This window comes from Choloepus didactylus, chromosome 10, assembly GCF_015220235.1.
Source record: "Choloepus didactylus isolate mChoDid1 chromosome 10, mChoDid1.pri, whole genome shotgun sequence".
In the NCBI taxonomy this organism is placed as follows: Eukaryota; Metazoa; Chordata; class Mammalia; order Pilosa; family Megalonychidae; genus Choloepus; species Choloepus didactylus.
In genome coordinates this window covers 90,205,145-90,224,339 of record NC_051316.1, presented here as the reverse complement: position 1 = coordinate 90,224,339, position 19,195 = coordinate 90,205,145, and the positions used below count along the sequence as shown (strand labels likewise).

General features: G+C 53.5%; 1 protein-coding gene across 3 annotated transcripts in view; it reads right to left on the bottom strand.

Moving 5' to 3' along the window:
* The window catches only part of FAM78A (family with sequence similarity 78 member A), a 70,002-nt gene extending 51,234 nt beyond the window's left edge, over nt 1-18,768 (bottom strand). Inside the window, exons 1-3 of one of the 3 annotated variants that reach the window (XM_037798482.1) lie at nt 18,010-18,768; nt 5,675-6,199; nt 2,850-4,906 (exon numbers count right to left, since the gene is read on the bottom strand). In XM_037798482.1, the coding sequence (XP_037654410.1) occupies nt 4,750-4,906; nt 5,675-6,199; nt 18,010-18,332 (1,005 nt within the window). In that variant the 5' untranslated portion in view covers nt 18,333-18,768 and the 3' untranslated portion in view covers nt 2,850-4,749. Of the gene's footprint in view, nt 1-2,849; nt 4,907-5,674; nt 6,200-18,009 lie in introns of those variants that run through there. The other 2 variants (XM_037798483.1, XM_037798484.1) reach the window with 2 other exon arrangements.
* Nucleotides 18,769-19,195: the final 427 nt, after the last annotated feature.

Genomic DNA, 19,195 nt, shown 5'->3' with positions numbered 1-19,195 from the left:
CCGGGTCAGGCCCCCTGTCACATGTTCTCACAGCACTGCCCCCCTTCACAGCCCTCTGCAGACTCATGGTCATCACATTTGTTCCTTGTGATATTTGTCCTCCCTACTGGACTATAAGCTTCAAGCTGCTACTTTTCCAACACCTGGCAAAGTACCTAGCACTGATCAAAAACACATTTGTCAGAAAGGAATGAAGCACTGATACAAGCTACAACATGGATGAACCTTGAAAACACTATGCTAGGTGTCAAAAGCAAGACACAGAAAGTCACATATTATATGATTCCATTTATATGGAATGTCTGGAATAGGCAAATCCACAGAGGCAGAAAGTAGATTAGCAGTTGCTTAGGGCTAGTGGAAATGGAAGGACAGGGTCGCTGATAGCTAAAGAGTACAGGATTTCTTTTTGAGTTGATGAAAATTTTCCAAAATTGACTATGGCAATGGTTGTACATATCTATGGCTATACCAAAAACCACTGAAATGTACACTTTAAATGGGTGAACGTGTGGTATATGAAGTATATCTCAAAAAAGCTGTTTAAAATTGTTTTAAAAAATACATTTGTCTGTCTTACTGGCACTCAGTATGAATTTGTTGAGGATGCAAGAATCCAAAATAACCAGGACTGGTCCCTGTCCTCTGGATTCTGCACACAAATTTAGCCATGCTTAAAGAGAAAAGAGCCTCAAGTCTCTAATATAAACCCAGATTTCCAGCATTATTATCCTTAAGGTAGCCCCATTTGCATGTCTAATATCGAGCACAAGCAGCTATCCGTTTTTGCTGGGTCCCAAACAATGAGGACGGGAGAACGGAGTCTAGGTATGCACATCTCGAGTTTGCAGATTAGAAAACTCAAGCACGTGAGGTCAAGCAACTTGCCCTGCCTCACTCAGCAAGACAAAGTGGCAGGAACAGGCACAGCACAGAGCTTCTAACTGTGGCCGGTTTGCTGTAAATACCCAGCCACAACCACCTTTTTTCCGTCTGATTAAAAAGGGACCATGAAATATGAGCCAGGGCAGCAGGGCTGAAACCTAAATCAGGCTCAGGCCAATGGAGGAACCTGCAACAGCTGGGTAGTCTGGTGTCTGCGTCTCTCATCCCAGCCTGGAACTTCTAAATTTAACCTGCTATCAGTTTGAGAGCCTGGAGGGCTTCCACAGTGTGACTAAATGCCACTTAGAATCCATTTTATTTGTAACCACCCTCTCTGCAAATTCACAAAATTGTTACCCACAAATGCAGGTGGCCTTCTCTCCAACCTCACTCAACTGCACGCCAGCTTATAGATTTGTATTTTAAGCACCTTTGGCTTTGTCCCATGATCCAGCTCTGCTTTCTTCTGCCATCATGGCCCTGCTGCCTGGACCCCTGTCCTCTGTTTCCAACCATACACACACACACACACACACGTTCTCTCGTGGGCATAGCTCAGATGACGACTCCACAACCAGAAGCCAAACCACTACTGAGAATGCACCACCCATAAGCCATCTGGGTGGAGGGCAGCCAAAGAAGCCTATTACACAATTTCCTGCTTTGGTGTCTCAGACCCAGAAGGCAGGATGTCGGAGCTGAGTGCCTTTGGTTTGCTGCAATGTGAAGAACCCAGAGAAGAAACAAAATCCTTAATGATGCCCAGAGTGAATGGGAGCTCCTTGTTCTCCATGGCAATGCTGAGGGGCCCCTGCCAACCCAAGAGGATGTGCCTCATGGTCTGGAGTTGACTGGGTAGCCCCTCTTCAGAGGGATGAGATGGGGCTCTTTGTGGGTGCCAAGTGGACTAACTGCAAACGACTTCCTGAGGGAGAGAGGAAGGAATTTCCTGCTTTGAGATCTCAGGATGGAGTGAGCCAAAGGCATGGGGCCCCCTTAATAATGGTAACCTTTAATTATTGAGCACTGAATATGTGCTCGACACACCAAGATGAGAGTGCACTGGCAAGAGCTCGGGCTCTGGATGCAGGTTCAAATCCTGGCTCTACCTCTTACTAGTTGGGTGACCTTGGGGAGCCTCTTGACTCCACTCTTCCTCCATGTCCTTATCTGTAAAATGGGGTTGTTGAGAGGATTCAATGAGTTAATACCTGGAAACAGAGCAGAACAGTCCTCACACCACATCCACCATGAAGCAGCAACTTGTAGAATCCCCACTTTCCATACAAGTGGGGCCCAGAGGGGCTAAGTGCCTTCCCCAAGGTCATCCAGATGGCCTTAAACCCATGGTCTGCCTTCAGAGCCTGCACCCACTCCAGTGCCCATCACCTCCCATCCTGACATAAGAAAGGTCCTATAAGGAGAAGGCATTTGCCATCAGTGCTTTGACCCCACACCGCACCTTTTCATGAGCTGCCAGCTGCTCACAAGGTGCAGAGCTGTGTTCCAGGCTGACGTTGCCCTGCAGTCGTCTAACCATAGGAAGACAGGTTTGCAGGTCCATGATCTGAACTGGGTCAGGTCCCAACCTATCATATGGGCTTCTACTATTTGCCAAAAAGCCACGCTGCCGCCCTCCCCACCCAGTCCTAGCTCTACCTTCCGGCCTACCACCCCTTCTCTAAGTAGGGCAGTAGCCAAGGGCCACTTTTTAGCATAGGAATGAGGACCCTGAGCTGGTTCCTGATGGAGACTGGGGCTGCGGAACTGGATGGCCTGTACCCTCCTCCTCCCTGGTCCCCTCATAGGACTCAGCCCCAGAATACCCAGCGACCGCCCCCCAGGTCCATCCACTCCATGTGCAGCCAGCAAACACAGAGCCGTCAACCCCAAGAGGAAATGCCACAGCCCTTCAGAAACATCCAGATTCTAGCCAGGCCTACTTTAAAATTATTTTATTTCTCTTTACGAATTTTTTTTTTTTTTAAAAAAGGTTTCATTTTACATTTTCTTCAAGAGCCATGTGCCTCCTAGTGAGTGCATTGGTTTGTTTTCACAGTACTCTCCACGCCGAGGACAGTTCTTATTGCTGGAGGGAGTGAGTGTCCGCCTCGGGGAGCGGGGCCTGTGGGCGGGCGCCTGCTCTGAGGAGGGAGGCTGAGGAACCAGGCCCGGCAGACCCTTGTGGGACCTGCAGCCTCTCGGGCCTGCGCAGCCCTTTGCAGAGAGGCAAGGAGGGCTGGGGAGGCAGGGGCTTGGGGGGGGCGGTGAGCCAGGGAGCAAGGTGGGTGGGGGGCTGGGCATGCAGGGGGAGCTGGGCGCAGCAGATGCACCCCGAACCGCCACTGCATCCCTCACAACGGGCACAGCGCCGGCCCCCTGCCTCGGCGTGCTCGTTTACACTGCGGAAGGGCAGGACTGGGGGGTACTTTACCCCAACTCGGCTCAGGACCACACCCCACTATTCTTCTCCCCTCCCCCACCTCCACCCCAGCAGGAATTCCTCAGCAGGGAAACCAGAGCCCTGGTTTCCTGACCCCTTGCCCAGGGCCCTTCCTCCTATTGACTGCAAGAAAAATCTGAGTGCAGAGAAGGGCCGTCCCATTGGGAGAGCAAGCCCTGCCCGAGGTAGTCCTGGGGCTGGGACACCATCCTCACTCCAGCCTGCCCCCAGAGGAAGAGCTGGAACCCCGTTTTTCCCCCGTTCAAGGGACAACACCAGTTTCTGGTGGGGAAGGACCCGGTCGGGACACAGGGGTCCCCGAAGCCCCTCGCTGGCCTCCCACACAGTGGCTTCGGTGCTCCCAGCCCAGGCCATTGCAGGGTAGCTGCAAGTCTCCCGTTGCATGCTTGGCTTGGGAGAGCGATTGGATGTGAAGCACCCCTTAAATAAATACAACATCACATGGATAATGAGCATAGCGAGGCTCTAGGTGACCTGCACTCTCCCGAGCTGTCACTGAGATTCCTACAAGTGGCTCATCTATAGCAGAAATGGATTATTTTTCTTACCCAACAGTGTTCTGTGCTTGATTATTATTAGTTGGAATGGGGGACCTGGTGGTGGTGCTCTAGGTTTTGGCAAGCTTGGAGGAACGTGGGGGTCTAGGTTCGGGGCTTCCGTGGTGTGACCCTAATAGATCCTGCAAACAGCCTTCAAGCCTGATATTGCTGAGGAAACTTGGTGCTGCTCAGGACTGTCCTGGGGCTCCAGAGAGCCAAGACCCCAGGGAGGGTGGCCCTCAAGGACTGGCCACCCCAACAGTGTCCTCAGGCAGCAGCCTCCTGAGCAGCTCTGAGTTCTCTCAACGCTGAGGCCATTCAAACACCCCCACCCTGGGCCTGGGTTTCTTTCTTCGGGGATAACAAGCAGGGGTCCCTGCAGACTGTCGTCCCCAGGGCTTCCCAGATCCAGGAACGCCGATGGCTCCAAAGCTTCCCTCCCACCCCCATCAGAGTGCTCCACTGAACCCGCCTGCAGCCTCCCCAGGAGAGCCTGGGAGGTGTGTGTCCCCTGAGAAGCAGCCAGGAGTCAGTCCCGGCTCCTGAAGTACACTGGAGGATGCTGGTGAAGGAAGCCCACCAGGTTAAAGTTGGACAATGCAGTTCCAAGAAGGGAAGTCCACGCCTTTCTGACCTTGGTAACTAAAACCGGGGCTGTGTCCTGTCTGTCAAGGTGGCTGGCCTTCCAGGCATTTGGGAACACTGTGGGGGGGGGGGGGCGGGGGATCCCCACACTTAGGGGAGGGTGCTAGTGGACCTACCCTTGGGTGGCACCAAGGACTGAGAGGGTGAAAATTCTCTGGGCTCATCCTATAGCTCCTGGGACCCTCCCTCTCTCCTCCCAGACCCACCCGAGGCAAATTAAGGCTGCCAAGAAGAGAGAGGAGAGAAGCCGCCACCGGCGGGTCTCACCAGCCAGGGCTCAGAGCGCCTCTCTGTAGGTACTGGGGCGGAGGGACTCCACTGTGTGGGGGACAGTAGGGGCTCCTTGGGCAGCGTCTGTCTCTGGTTTTGTTTTCTGCTGAAACAAATCAACAAGCAGCTGGTTTTAGGCCTGAATCTCTCTCTTTGCCACTCTCCCAAAGCAACCCGGAAGAAGACTCAGGCGACACTCTCCGCCACCCCCAAACCAACTCCCCTCCCTCCACCTCTGGCTGAAGATGACAAGTCCAGGAGAAAAGAGATCCTGCTTTCTTTTCCCTTTCTTTTGTTTTGTTTTCCCTTTAAATTCAGCTTAAGGCAAAAGTTTGGCAAAGCAAGTCTACATAAGGCCGCGTGACAGAGGACCAGGGAGAGCTGTGAGGGGAGCGCTGGCCACACTCGGCCAGGCGACCGGCGAGGATCGAGGATCGCCTAACGATCCAAGGCATCGGCTTCCTTCATCACCAGCTCCTCCTCCTCCCACCCCTGAACCTCATATAAAGAGGAGTCAAAAAAAAAACCTGAAAAAAGCAGTTGTTTCAGGGAGTCTGTTGCAAGTGACTGATGGAAACCGTGAGAAAAGGAGAGGTGAGGGGAGAAGACTGAAGGTGGACACTGGAAGGGCGCATGAGGGGTTTGTCTGTCTGGTCTATGTCTCCACTCCACCCCCATCCCCAGAAGGAAGCAGGTTCCGAGAGAGCCCGGGGGCGGAGGGGTGGGGGGGCATCAGCACAGTGAGCTCCGTCCCACTGGAGAAGGTAGAATGGTTGTATTTTGCTGAATGACTGAAGAGTGTGTCTGGGTTTTGTTTTGAGCAGTATTATTATTTGTGAGTCTAATCTAGCGGGCTGCCCCTGGCTGTTACCGGTGCTTGGGTGGGATCACCACCAGCGGCTGCCCGTACTTGGGCCGCCACATGAGGACCTGAGCGTCGTTGGCATTGGGCTTGACCAGGGCGTTGGGCGGGATTGGCTCGTTCTTGCTCAGGATCTTGGGCTGGTCCTGGGCAATGGGCTCCCGCAGCCTGGCGCGCTGGCCTAGGGGTCGGTTGGGGTTCACCTCGATGCTGAGCTGCATCCGCCAGTGCAGTGTCTGCAGGATGATCATGTCATTGGTGGAGGTGTTGGTGGCCACCAGCCACGTGGTGAAGCTCTGGTCCCGGTAGATGTTGGTCAGCTTGGCCACGTTGCTCTCGCTGACGGGCACGGCCCACGTGACACTGGGATAAAAGTTGTCGTTCATGCTGATGATAAACTTGGAGTCTCTCTTGGTAGGGCCCACGATGGTGCACGTCTCCGTGGTATTGCCATACCAGGGGTAGTTCACCCCGTCCGAGTCACTGATGGCCTCGATCTTGCCCTCCTGGAGGTCCGGGAGCTCCCAGCTGGACCTGAGGACAAGAAGACCGGGTGACTCGGTCACTCGGCAAGGCTGTGCTGCCTAACCCCGGCAGAGGGATGTCCTAGGCCCTATGGCTAGAAAACGAACAGAGCAGACCCAGCTCCCTGTGCCCATGGAGCTTGCCTTCTGTGGGTCAGTGAACAGATATCTAGAATCATATTGGATGAACCAGGGGCTCCCCCAGGAGTGGTCCCTTTCCAAAAGTCATAACCTGTTCTCTCGTGTCAAATCAGCCTCCCCCAGGACCAGCCGCTCCCTCACTAGGCAGTGAAACCATTTAGATGAGGACTGGGTCCCAGCGAGTCTGCGGCATGGGATGCCTCACCTGGAGGGCTCTGGTGGGTATCAACAGCAATGGCAAGCGAGTCCCAACATGGACCCGGTGCCGGACCAAGTGCTGGCTCCACGTGGCCCATGCTGGCCTGGAAAGGCCTCTGCAGTCACCACTGGGCGACTGGATGAAGCCCAGAGTAGCCCTGTGACCTCAGGCTAAGGCAGGGGCCATGGGCTCCAAGAGATTGGGTGACTCTCCGTGGGCTACACAGCATGTCAGGGGTGGGAATGCAGGGCGGCCGGACCCCTGCCCACACCTGCCCCAGGGTAGCACGGAGCATCCTTCATAGCTTCAGGTGCCAACAGGAGGCTTCAGGGCACAGTGGCCATGGGCTCGGCCGCATCTGGGAGAGATTACCCCTGCTGGGTGACCCTGGGCAAACATCTGCCCTCTCTGGGCTTCCATGTCCTCCTTCAGGGGCAATCAGGGCTCTCTTGCTTCTGCAGCCACTGTGGGGCCCTCACCTCGGTGTCTCCTCCACCACGCAGTCTGCCCTCTACAGCGCGGCCCCTCCACCCAGGCCACAGCCAGTGCTACGGGGCGATCCCAAGGACCAGGGTGATCCAAGGCCCCTCCATCCTCCCTCAATGCAGCCTCCAAGGCCAGAATGGCTCCCTCTGGGGAGCACCCACTTGGGGAGCATTAGAACTGGAAAGCCTGCCCAGGGGCCCTCCCAACACTGACCCTAGTCCAGCCCCTGGGGCCAGCTTTGCCAGGACCCCTGGGCTGGGCTGTGAGGGTTTGCCGTTTCTGGGGCGACCAGCTGCAGGGCCCTCCTCCGCGTCTGAGTAGGAAGGCTGCGCCCCTGGCTGACATTTGGTCAGCTTTGACTTGCATCTTCCTGCTGGTAGGTCTGAGAGCAGGCGGCCCAGTTGTCAAGAGCTCTGACCCGGGAACCCCAGAGGTTCTGACCCGGGAACCTCCCTGGTGTGAGGCTCTGGGCAAGGTGCTTCCCCGCTCTGGACCCCATACTCAATCATGCACATCTCTCTCAGGGCCACTGGGATGGCTGAGGGCAGGTGAATGCCAGCCCAGCACAAGACACAGAGCAAATGCAGGTAAACCTGTAGCTGCTAGCATCACTGTTGTCATGTTATAAGAACTCCCCAACAAAAGGGCAGGCGCCCTGAGTTGCTCTGCAGGCACCCAGATCCCTCGGCTCCGCTGTGGTCTCAGCTCAGTGGGGTTTGAGGGCCCCACCTCGGGCTATAGGAGCCCCTGAGAGTCATGGAGAGTCATCTCCCATCTAACTGCACTCTACAGATGAAAGCAAAGCTGGGGGATGGGGGTGGGAAGCAATTTTTCCCAAGGAGATCCAGCTAAGTCATGGGGTCTGGAACCCAGACAGCCTGGCTTTTTGTGATGTTTTCCAGCTTAGCACATGAAAAGCTGATGCTCAGGGTGCTGCACCTCACGGCCCCTTGTGCAGGCCTGCATATGCTAGGGGCTCTTCCAGAACATGCTACTTTTAAAAATGCACTCCTGCACCGAAACATATCATTTTGATGTGAGCAATAGGCAAAATCGGAGCCACTACAGGAGGCATGGTTAGGAAAGGATTTTGCTGATTTTTCTGTTCTTTCCATTGGAAAGCACAAAACTATGGTTGTGCCTGCCTGGCAGGCCACCTCCTGCCAGCCCCTGACCACGTCAAATGCCCAGGGAGCCTGGACAGACTCATCTGAACCCACGTCCCCAAAGTACTACCAGTCTCTAAGATCCCAGGGTCCTAACAGGCCCCCTGCCCCTGCAGTTGCAGGCCACACAGCGATGAACAGCAGTCACCCGTGAGTCAGTGAGTCAGCGTGGGCAGGCAGCGGGGACCTGAGAACAGGGTCAGGGTCCTTGTCAGGAATTCCTCAGCCTTCGGGCCGCAGCCTGGCCTCCTCTTTTGGAAGGCTCTACCTCTGTCCTCTTGCAGTGGTTATGCTTGCTTAGGAAAGTTTTGTTTTGTTTTGTTTTCTAAGGCAGAAAGCAAAATGGCAAAAGCTCTGCTCTTGCCTTACCCCCTTTCACTCCCAAAGAGCTGAAGGGCTGGTTTGGGGGTGTGGGGCTCAGCACCTGAATGGCCCCCTTTTTTGGCCCGGGGTTGGGGGCCAAACCTTGCCCCAGCCCCCAAGTGCCCAAGCCCTGAGTCATTCAGGGACAACGGACACTCCCTGTGAGCTGGCAACGAACAGCATCTCACGTGGGATATCGCTCAGAACAAGTGGCCTCCCACCAGGGCATCCGAGGCCACTGTGGGCCACCCCAGACCCCACAATCTCCCTGCTGGGGGAGGCAGGAGGGTGGGCGGCCCGGGGCTCAGCTGCAGGATGGCACAGCCAGCAGGATCTCGGCACTGCTCAGCAGCTCTGAAAACTCTCCAAGCCTCCACCTTCTGATCAGTAAACTCTGAAAAATCATCCCAGCCTTGTGAGGTTCTTGTGATGATTAAACGGGTTAATGTATATCGCCTGGTAGACAGCAAACAGCCATAAATGGAAACTTCTGGAAACCACTGAGGGAGGCATCAGCAGTTAGAGCTAACACTAATGAATTTGCTATCCCTGAATATACCTGAAGCCCTTGGTGACCTCACTTGTAATTTCAGATTACACATGCTCTTGATGAATTCCATGCTGTTTCTGCCTCCTCTGTAAGGTTTCCTGTTGTTCTGAAATGTCCTTAGGTTTCAAGGCAAACCCTCAGTTCTCTGCTGTGCAGGGCGGAGAGGCGAGTCAGACCCCCGCCCTGCCTTGTCCTTGTCTGCACGGAGTGGGTGGTAAGGGCTCCTTCCCCAGGACACCAATGCGCAGGTGCAACCAAAAGGTGCAAGCGAAGGTCTCAGCACCGTGCCTGGCACAGACGAGTCTGTAAGTGCAAATTCACCTGTCCCTGCCCCATGAGTTCCCAGGCTTTGATCACCTATGCGCAGGTGAGCAGGAGAAGGCTTGGCTCTTCCTTACATGTTTCCCCTGTGAGCCTCCCACTGGCCTCCAAAGGTCTTCAGGGTGGGGCTGGCTACAGAATTTGGGGGACCCAGGTGGAAAATGAAAACACAGGACCCCTTGTTCAAACATTAAGAATTTCAAGATGGTGACAGCAGAGCATTAAACCAGGCGTGCGCCCTTCCGAGCCCGGGGCCCTCGTGGCTGCAGGCTGCATGCCTGTGAAGCCAGCCCTCCTTCCGCAGGCTACCCCCACCCTCGTCCTCCTAGGTGTGTGAACCCAAAGGACAGCAGGCAAATCCAGGGTGGATGCTGAACCTCAGAATGCCTTCTGGGGCCACCTCAAAACATGTCCGAAACAGATGCCGCAGCCTCCCCCGATGCCCCGCTTCCTGCCACGTTCCCCAGCCGTCCATCCATTCAACAAACTTTTAGAGCATCAGCACCGACCCTGGCCACCTGCGATAGGGAGCACCTCTACTCTTCTCCTCCACTTCTGCCCGGGCCAAGGACTCACCCCCTGGGATGACCGGAGCCTCCACTCCTGCCTCTGCAGTCTCACCTTTTAAAACAAATCTAACTGCCTCATTCCTCCTTCCAGCCCTGCTGAACCTGCCTATGACCCCCTTGCCCTCAAAGCCAGATGCCATTAAAGCCCGAAGCCCTCTCACCTTGCTGGCCTTGGCTCCCACCACCCCATTCCCTGCCCTTGCCGGGCTCCAGACCCACCAGCTCTTTTCAAGTTCCTCTAGCAGGCTGTGCCCTCCCAGCTCAGAGCCTCCTGCCAGGAACCGAGTCCTCCGCCCGTCCTGGTGAATGAGTTACTCATCACTCACCACTCACTGCTCACATGAGGCCAGGTACCCTCCGTGGGTGATGCTATTCGATCCCCGTATTGCTTCTTCCTGGCACACGTTCAACTGTGATTAAATAATGATGTGATCGTTTGCTCAAGATCTCTTTCCCCAGATAGGCCAGAAGACCAAGAGGGCAGGGACTGTCCCACTCACCACCGCATCACCAGGATTCAACATGGTGCCAGGCCCAGAATCAGGACTCAATAAGTGTTTGTGGCCTGGCTCAGTGACTGTCAGCAACCTGCAGGTGGTCCCTTCAGGCCCCCAATCTCCACAAAGCGATCTCGTAACGAGTTTAGGGCACCCAAAGATGCTCAACCCTGGGTCCCCACTTCTGTGCTTGGAACTTCTCCCCCTGGAGCAGCTGCAGCCGGACTAACCACTCCGAGGATGCTCATCACCACAGCAGCGCCGGCCACAGCCGGTAAAATTCCTTGAGCACAAGGACGTGCCAGGCCCTGTACAGACGGAGGCCCAGGCTTTCCCTCAGCTGGCCCTGGAGCTGAGATGGTGGGACACGATTTATGCTGGAGACAGAGAAGCTAGAGGCCTGTTCCAGGGTCACGCAACTGGGAGGCAGCCACGCCAGGGCCCACAGCCTGGGCGAGGGTCTGCCCAAGCAGCTGCTACGTAAACTTGCCCACCACATGTCCACACACACATGTGCACACATTCACACACACATGCACACCACCACACGTGCTGACATGTGCACACTCACGCACATGCGCACACACGCATGCACACACACATGTGAATGCCTAAACATGCACACACACGTGCAGCTAGACACGCAATCTGAGGCTCTGAACAGCACAACTGACAGAGTGTGGGAAATGAAAGCCGGGGCGCCTAGAAGCTGGGGCTGCAGGTGTGCTCCGAGAAGCAGGTGCAACTTGCCACGCGGCCTGGGCGCCTGACCCCTCCCCGCCAGCCCCATGACCTTGGACCTGTCATGGCTTCTCCCTGAGGAGTGGCCTAAACGAGGGGTCTGCCCTTTCCTAACGACCACGGCCCAGCAGTGGGCAGCGGGCGGCGAGCCTGGGCCAGGGCTTTCTTCTTCCACCTGCTGCGTCCGTGGGCCCCTTCCTCTCTCCAGTTCAGTCTCAGGGTGCCCGGGGTTCTCTCTGACTACTGATCCCCAGCTGCGGGGACAGAGCTCTGGACACAAGCTGGACGACCCAAGCCCCCTTCCCTCCAGAGCAGTGTTTCCCAAACTCCAGGTCTCTTCATTTTTGTCCTGTCCACCTCCATATCACCTTTATTGTTATTAACTTCATTTTTCCATAATATAAATCACTTTCTTAAAATCATAACTAAATTTAGTCTCTCCTAAGAAACAATGTCTGTGAAATAACAGGTTTGATATGCTAGTTATATATTTTTTCCAATATACATGAAAATTAAAATATTGCTTTAGAATAAAACTTAACCTTAATCCCCCCAAAATTATGTCACCTACCCCAAGTGGCCACATTCCACATTTTAAGAAACTTATAGACAAGGACTTGGCCTGGGGCACACAGCTCTTCTCCCCAGCACTGGTTTCAACCACCCACCCATTTGGGCCAGACAGGAATTTGGGGTTATCTCAATTGGTCCCCAATTTTACAGATGGGGAAACTGAGGCCTGGAAGCCCCCTTCCATAGAAGAACTGGAATCCTGGTTTCCCGACTCCTGCCCTGTGCTGTGCCCCACTGGGCTGGCCCCTCTCCCCCCAACAGGTCACACCAGGACCCTCGTCTCTCAGCCACCCAGGGCCCAGCTCACAAACCCCGAGGGAGGGGCTGGCGGTCTCGCCTCCCACACTGCCTGGGCTGCTGCTGGGTTTCTCCCCAAACAACAAACCCCACCGCTTCCGGGGCCCGGCCACCCTCTTCCTGCCAACCTCACCCGTCTTAACCCAAGCCACAGCCCTGGGCCCCTGGGGTTCAGCACAGGAGAAAGGGTCAACAGGGCTTTTTTTTTTTTCAGTTTTTAGTTATTAAAATAGATGCTTCTTGTTAAAAAAAAGTAATTCAAGCCATAAAATGTATAAAGTAAAAAATGAAAGCTTTCTCTTCCATAACTTCTGTAACCCTCTCTGAGCTATTCACCACATTACAGTTTGCTAAACATTCTTCTAGACTTTTCTGCATATACATACAGTATATGTTCCCATTTTAAGTGTTTTCAGGTCTTTTAAACAAAAATGCATTCCTACCCCACATATTGTTTTGCAAGTTTCTTTTATTATTATTATTATTTAACAATATGATCATTTCCTTATGTGAGAGCACCTAAAAGAGATTCAGCTCATCACCTTTAGCAGCCACGTTATACTCTGCATTGCAGACATGCCACAATTTAATCCCCTACCAGTGGATGCTTGAGCTGTTCATGGTTTGGTTACTATGAGCAGGGTTAGAGTTAATGTCTTGCACATATGTCTTTATGTACTTAGCTTTGGTTCATTTATTAATTCATTTGTTCAGTAGATTATTTTTTGTATGCCTACTTATGCCAGGCACCGGCTAGGGGCACAAGATTTCTGTAGGACGGACTCTGAAAGTAGAATAATAAAGTTGCAAAGGATGAATATTTGAAATTTTAACAGATATTGCCAACCTGACCTCCCAGAAGCTGCTCTAGATTGTACTTGCACAAATAGCATGTGAGGAAGTCCACATGCCACCCCCCTCTCCAACACTGGGTATTACTAATTCTTTTAAGTTACCCAGATATGATCAGAAAAAAAAAAGGACCTCGGGATTTAATTTATCAACCTGATTGCTAAAGCTGGCAAGTGCCTTTACGCACGTCTCCAGGAGCAGCCAGCGTTTGTTTTCCGCACTTGGAAGGTAGACGAGGGTTGGAGCGATCGTCTGGCTGGGGTTGGTCCAGGGGGAGCTCTCTCTGCACGGTGTCCGCCCACTTCCTCTCACCCCAGAGCCTTGAAACAGGGACTTCCCTTCCCCACCCCTGCCCGCCAGCCGCCAGGGCCCTGCAGATGGGGGAGGCCGCCTTCCGGTCACAGACAGGAAGCCCTGTCCTCAATTGTTCTGTGCGGAGCCCTCAGCCTGCGCCCCGGCTCCAGGAAGAGGCCACGTGGTCACCAGGGACATTCCTCCCTGGCTGGTCCCCAAGCCCATCAGAGCTGAGCGAGCCTGCTTGGGCAAGTGACTTCAGGTCTCAGAGCCTGTTTTCTCATCGTAAAATAGGACCTCACAAGGTCTCAGGGAGGACACGGTGAGAAAATAGATTAGAAAGCAGGCCCGGGGCAACCATTCCCATCACTACCAGACCAGGGCCGGGCAGCGCCCCAGCTCCAGCACCCTCCCCTGGCCCGTAGGCCTCAGGCCCCTCTGCCCTGCTCTTTCCCACCTGCCTCTCATAACCTGGTGACAGCAGGAGTCACCACACATTCTGGTTGGAAAGACTCAGAGGTCTCATGGCCAAGGGCTCCCACACTGTAGACGAGTATCTGAAACCCGGGCAAAGGGGCCACACTGACTACCAAGCAATAACAGGGCCATCTGTAGGCTGTTTCGTAACTAAGAATAAATTATTCGGCACTGTGCTAAGCACTTGTCATGCACCATCTCATTTAATCCTCACAATGACCCCAGGAGGAAGGTAATATCGCCCCGTTTTCATAAATGGGAACAGGGAGGCTCAGAAAGGTGAAGAGATGAACCCAGCACTGGTATGTGGTGGAGCTGGGACCCCCACCCTACTGGACATGGCGAGGGGAGGCAGCACTGTCAACCAAAGAGACCCTCTCGACTTGAGCTGCATCCTCCCCTCACCCCCAAGTCTGCCCTTCAGCAACATCCTGGCCTGGGCCCTGGACCAGGTTCCTTGGGGGCTCGAGAAGGGCAAATGAGAGGCAACTTGAAGTGTCTCCCACACAAGCGAGCAATTGCGACTTGTCACTTAGAAGGCTTCTCCGCGGAGGAGGGGGTTGTGGAGGCAGGTGTCTCCAACAGTTTGGGGGTGGGGGGAGGGGATTTTAAAGCAATGTGGGTTGGACCCAAAAGCATATAGAATCCTCTCAAGCAGGCACAGAGAAACTCACCATTTTACAGCTGCTGTCTGTAAAAGTCAGGGGATTGTTGAGGTGGTGTTTTTATTACTGCATTTCAACTATTCAAGCCCAGAATGTCATTCCAAAAAGTTCTTCTCCTGGATTAGAGATTAATTTCAAGCAGGGATAATGTTTGGGGGTATTACAGATTTCAGTTAAGTATCTGGGATTAATATTTTTTAATATAGTCCATTTCTAAAGGACAAAAGCCCTAACCCAGCTTTTGGCCCCTGTCTGTCTCCTCCCTGGGCCACTAAAGCTCAGTGAGTGGGTTTAATTTTAATGATTCAAATTGTCTCAACGAGGAACGATTTTGCACCCAGTCCCCAGGGGACATCTGGCCATGTCTGGAGACATTTTTCACTGTCACAACTAGGGAGGTGGAGGGGAACAATGCTACTGGCCTCTAGTGGGTAGAAACCAGGGGTGCTGCTAAACATCCTACCATGCACAAGACAGCCCCCTACAAGGAAGAAATTATCTGGCCCAGGTCCAGGCAAAGCAGGAGGAAAATTCTGGGTTGGTTGAGGTTTCTAGTCTCACCGACTTGCCACTCTTTACCTTCCTTCATGCCACTGGGGCTTGAAAACCCTGAGAACAGTAGTTATCACAGGAGGTTTGGGGTAGGAAAATGGGAAGGATTTTGTTTTTTTTTTAATCACATCTAAATATGTCTCTTTACATTCAAGGAGGAGGAGGAGGAGGGATGTAAGGCTGAGGCCAGGCTTTCACTAAAGGAGCTCATCTCATTTCCCAAGGATACAGGCTAAATATAGAGTTCTGCTCACAGACTGACCCTTGGTCTCGAGGAACTGTGCTGTCTGATTATTCAGTTTCTTTATATGATTTTGTTGATTAAAAAGAAGTCGAGCAGCTTCCCACCCTGCATTTCCGCCACAGGCTGGCCCCCTACCCCTCTCATTGAATCCTCACAGCAGCCTGGGTTCACTCCTTATTCCCATTTACAGATGACAAAACCAGAGCTCTGAGAAGTGACTTGCCAAGATCCAGAGCTAGTATTGGAAAATCACTGGGACCCCTGAGCTGCACCCATTAGTCTCTGCTCCACACTGCCGCTCCCTTGGAACCTCAAGTGAACCCGGGGAGAGCAAGATGTGCCTTGTGTAGTTGGGAGGGACATAGAGGTGTCTTGAAAAGGGGAAGGGAAAAAAGGGAAACAACTGGGGAGAATGGAGAGCAAGAAAAATGGACTATGATCACCTTAAAACTCAAATCGTTCATGCTTTAAATTATTTTTAAATTTTTAAAAACCAGGGAGTAGGCTCTGTGTGAGAAAGATCTGGGTTGGAGGTTAAATTCATCACAACGAGTAATTTATGTAAGTCCTAATTCTGTAGTTTCCACCATGATCCCCAACTCATTATAAATATCTCCCCTCACTCCCCATCGGGTAGAATAAATCATCACGATAACAAAGTTAAAGACAATAACCACTCACATTAAGTATTTAGCATGGGCTTGGGCAAGCGTTGTCTCGCATTAAGTCTCACAGTCAGCCATGGTGATAAGGATGGTTATTAGCACCAATTTGCAGATGAGAAAACTGAGGTTTAGAGTGGCTAACGAAAGTGATAGGGCCTGGACTCGCGTCCCGGCCTGTTTGGCTACAGAGTCTAAGGACACGGCAAGCTCTTCTAACCAGGAACCAAGGATTGGCACGTCCAAGGCAAGGTGGTCTCAGGTCTCCTGCCTCTCAGGCCTGGATCCAGCAATAGTGTCTGCCTGTACTCAGAGCTACTGAAGGGAGAACAAGGCCCTGAGTGGCTGAAGATACCTGTAAACCCCTCTGTACGAATGGGGAAGCTGAGGCTCCGGGAGGGCCCCAAGGATGCAGAACGAGTCAGGTAGAACCTGATGGGGCTATCTGACTCCACACTGGGCCTTTTCCTTCTCCGCTGCACAGTTGCTTCTATTGCATTAGACCCTAGCCCCTTTAATCTCCACAAGCTTTCTTCCTCCTAGCATTGCGTCTCTCCAAGTTCAAAAGGACCCTCTGGCTTCCCTACTCCTTCTAAGGAAGAAATTAGGTTTAACACAAAACGCCTAGGAAAACCGTGGTTTCTTGACAATTGTCCTGGTTGCCTTGCAAAGCCCAAGAAGGCTTCTGGGCTTAAGGGCTCTTAGGAAAGATCCACACTGAATAACTAAGGATAATATTTTCCTTCTTGAAGTGGAAATGCAGCCTCCAGCCTGCAATGGATGAGTGGCTGCTTTTGAGAATCAAAGGGCTTGGGTGTGGAAATCAGCTGGCATTGAGGGGAACCAATAAGTGTCTAGATACGTCCCACAAGCACCTCTTTGGGGTGACCACGGTTACTCCCTTGTTTTACTTTATACCATTATCCTCCAGTTTCTCTTACAATGTCAAAGTCATTAAGTGGAGAATGCAAAAGATTTGGTGTCCAGCCCTCCCACATCCCCATCCCACCCCCTCTTGTTTATAGGCCTATTGTGTACTAAAATCAGCAAAAAGTTCCAACTCCTGGGAAAAGTCTCCTCTCTCTTCCTCACTTGCAGAACCCGGAAGTGATGTTGCATGGGGTGGAAGTTGAAAGAGAGGCAATGGGAGTGCCCATGGCTAGTCCCCTGGTGGAAGTAGGGTCAAACGGGGGGCTGCCCGTCAGGGCCCGCTAGCTCTTCAGAAGCGTCCTTCTCCTTGGTAATAGATCTTTGCACCACCTCTGCCATCTCTTTCATTTTCTTAGGGTGGTCGTTCATGTCAAACCACTTTCCCTTCCATCTATCACTGCTCTTTCCACATCTGGGCTGGCCATCCATAAGGTCAGGGAAAATTCCAGAAAAGAAGATCCAGGATCCCAGCATCTTGTACCAAGACCTACATCATCCTAGGAACATTTGGGAGACCAGGCTGGAAGAGGAGACCAGTGGTCTCCTCTTAGCTGTTCCTGGTTAGGGGTCCTTTGGACACTGACATTCAATGTCTGCATAAAGTGGCCTTCCGCCTTGGAGAGAAAAAGTTCTACACTGAGAAGCAAACTGAATTCCTAAAACCGACAGTTTTCTCATGCCAAACACCATTTTGAACAGCAAAGCATTTCCCAGGTCCTGATAATGTGCCTTTGAAAACTCTGGAGAGACAAGTTCAGGCCCAACCATAAAGGACTGTAAAAGAAGCTTTGGAGGCTTCCTCAGGTCCCATTCTCCCTCCCTGAGTAGCTGCCACAAGCTCGGAGGCCTAACCTGGAGGACACAGCTATGGCCTCTCTCTGGTGACCCCTGATGGCACTGACACTCTGAGGACAGACAGCATGCTTGCTTTGCCAAAGGAGCATGGGGTGGAATGTCCCTCTGCTTTCTCAGCATCTTGCAGACAAGGATGCAGGAACCCCAGGACCAGGGATAGTGGGAAGGAAGGTCCTAGAGCTATGACCCCACCCTGGATCCACAGGCAACACCTCCAGGGAGTCACTTGGCCCAGGAGGACTCAGAGGCCACTTCCATACCTACCTAGGGCATCCCTCAGACCCTGGCCAGACCCCCCTATAAATGGTCTCTCTAAGCCAACTGTCCCCTCCACACCCAGGCCTCCCCGGCATTCCCCAGAGCTTGCTCCTGAGTGCAGTACTTACATGCCCTGCTCCCCGTACTGGTTGTAGAACTCCATGTGGCTGCAGGCCTGAATCCAGCCAACTATCCAGGTCTCCTTCTTGGGGATGGGTGGCATGACCACCTGGGCCGAGGCACGGAAATGTGGTGTCCGGTAGCGGAGGACCACGCTGGAGGACTCGTCAATGCTGGTGGGGATGGGGTCGATAGAGGCTTTCACATCAATCACCGTGATACCTTCCCGGAAGACTCTGGCTTTGCCCCCAATGCTCTGAATACAGCCCATGGCACACAGGACCGCTCTGATCTCCAGGGAAGCCCAGCAATCCCAGGGAAAACCAGGCATTGAAAGGAAGGAGGCGGCCAGACCCAGTGCAAACGGTACCACTCTCCAACTCAAATCTCAAGACTGATATCCATAGGATAGAATATTCACGGAGTAGAGGGGTTTTGCATATCACTACCTCAGGCCTGCTTATAAATAAGGATTTTGCTGCATTTCAGGAGCCCTGGGCTCTCTCTTCTCCTCCTAGCAGTGGACAAAAATCACCGATATTCTTTGGGTTAAAAAAAGAAAAGTTTGGAGTTTAATGGGTAACCATGATGTTCTGACATCCAGCCCTTCCGTGCCTCACACGCGGGGATCGCAGGTCGGAGACACTCCCTGAAGTCTTCGGATGAAGAAGGCGGCTGCTGGCAGACACATAAATAAGGAAGACTCCGTCCCTTGCGCGGTCCCGCCACCCTCCCTGCAGAAGACCGACTTCCTGCCCTTCTGCCTTCCGCGCACGCTTCGGGCACACACGCTGTCGCTCGCCCAATGGAGCCGAGAATCAATTAAAGAGCAGTTTCTGTTCAATCAGCGAAGATCCAAGCGCCTTCGGGGGCGGGCGCCGACCCGCGGCTTTCAGGAGGCGAGCGCCGGGCTCGGGCCGCTCGCAGGGTCCCTGAGGAGCGCAGCGCACCGCGGGTCCCAGTCGGCGCCCACTCGCAGGCGAGGACGGGGCGCGGACCGGACGCCCCCACGCGGGCGCGCCGCGTCCCACCGGCTGCCGAGCGCCAGCCGCGCTGCTGGTAGCCTGGCCGCTGTCGCTGTCGCTGCCGGCTGCCGCCGCGCGGGCCACCGGGGCTGCTGCGCTCTGACCGCCGCCGCCTCCTTCGCCGCGGCCGCCGAGGACCTGGTAGGAGGTGGAAGGCACAGGGCGTCAA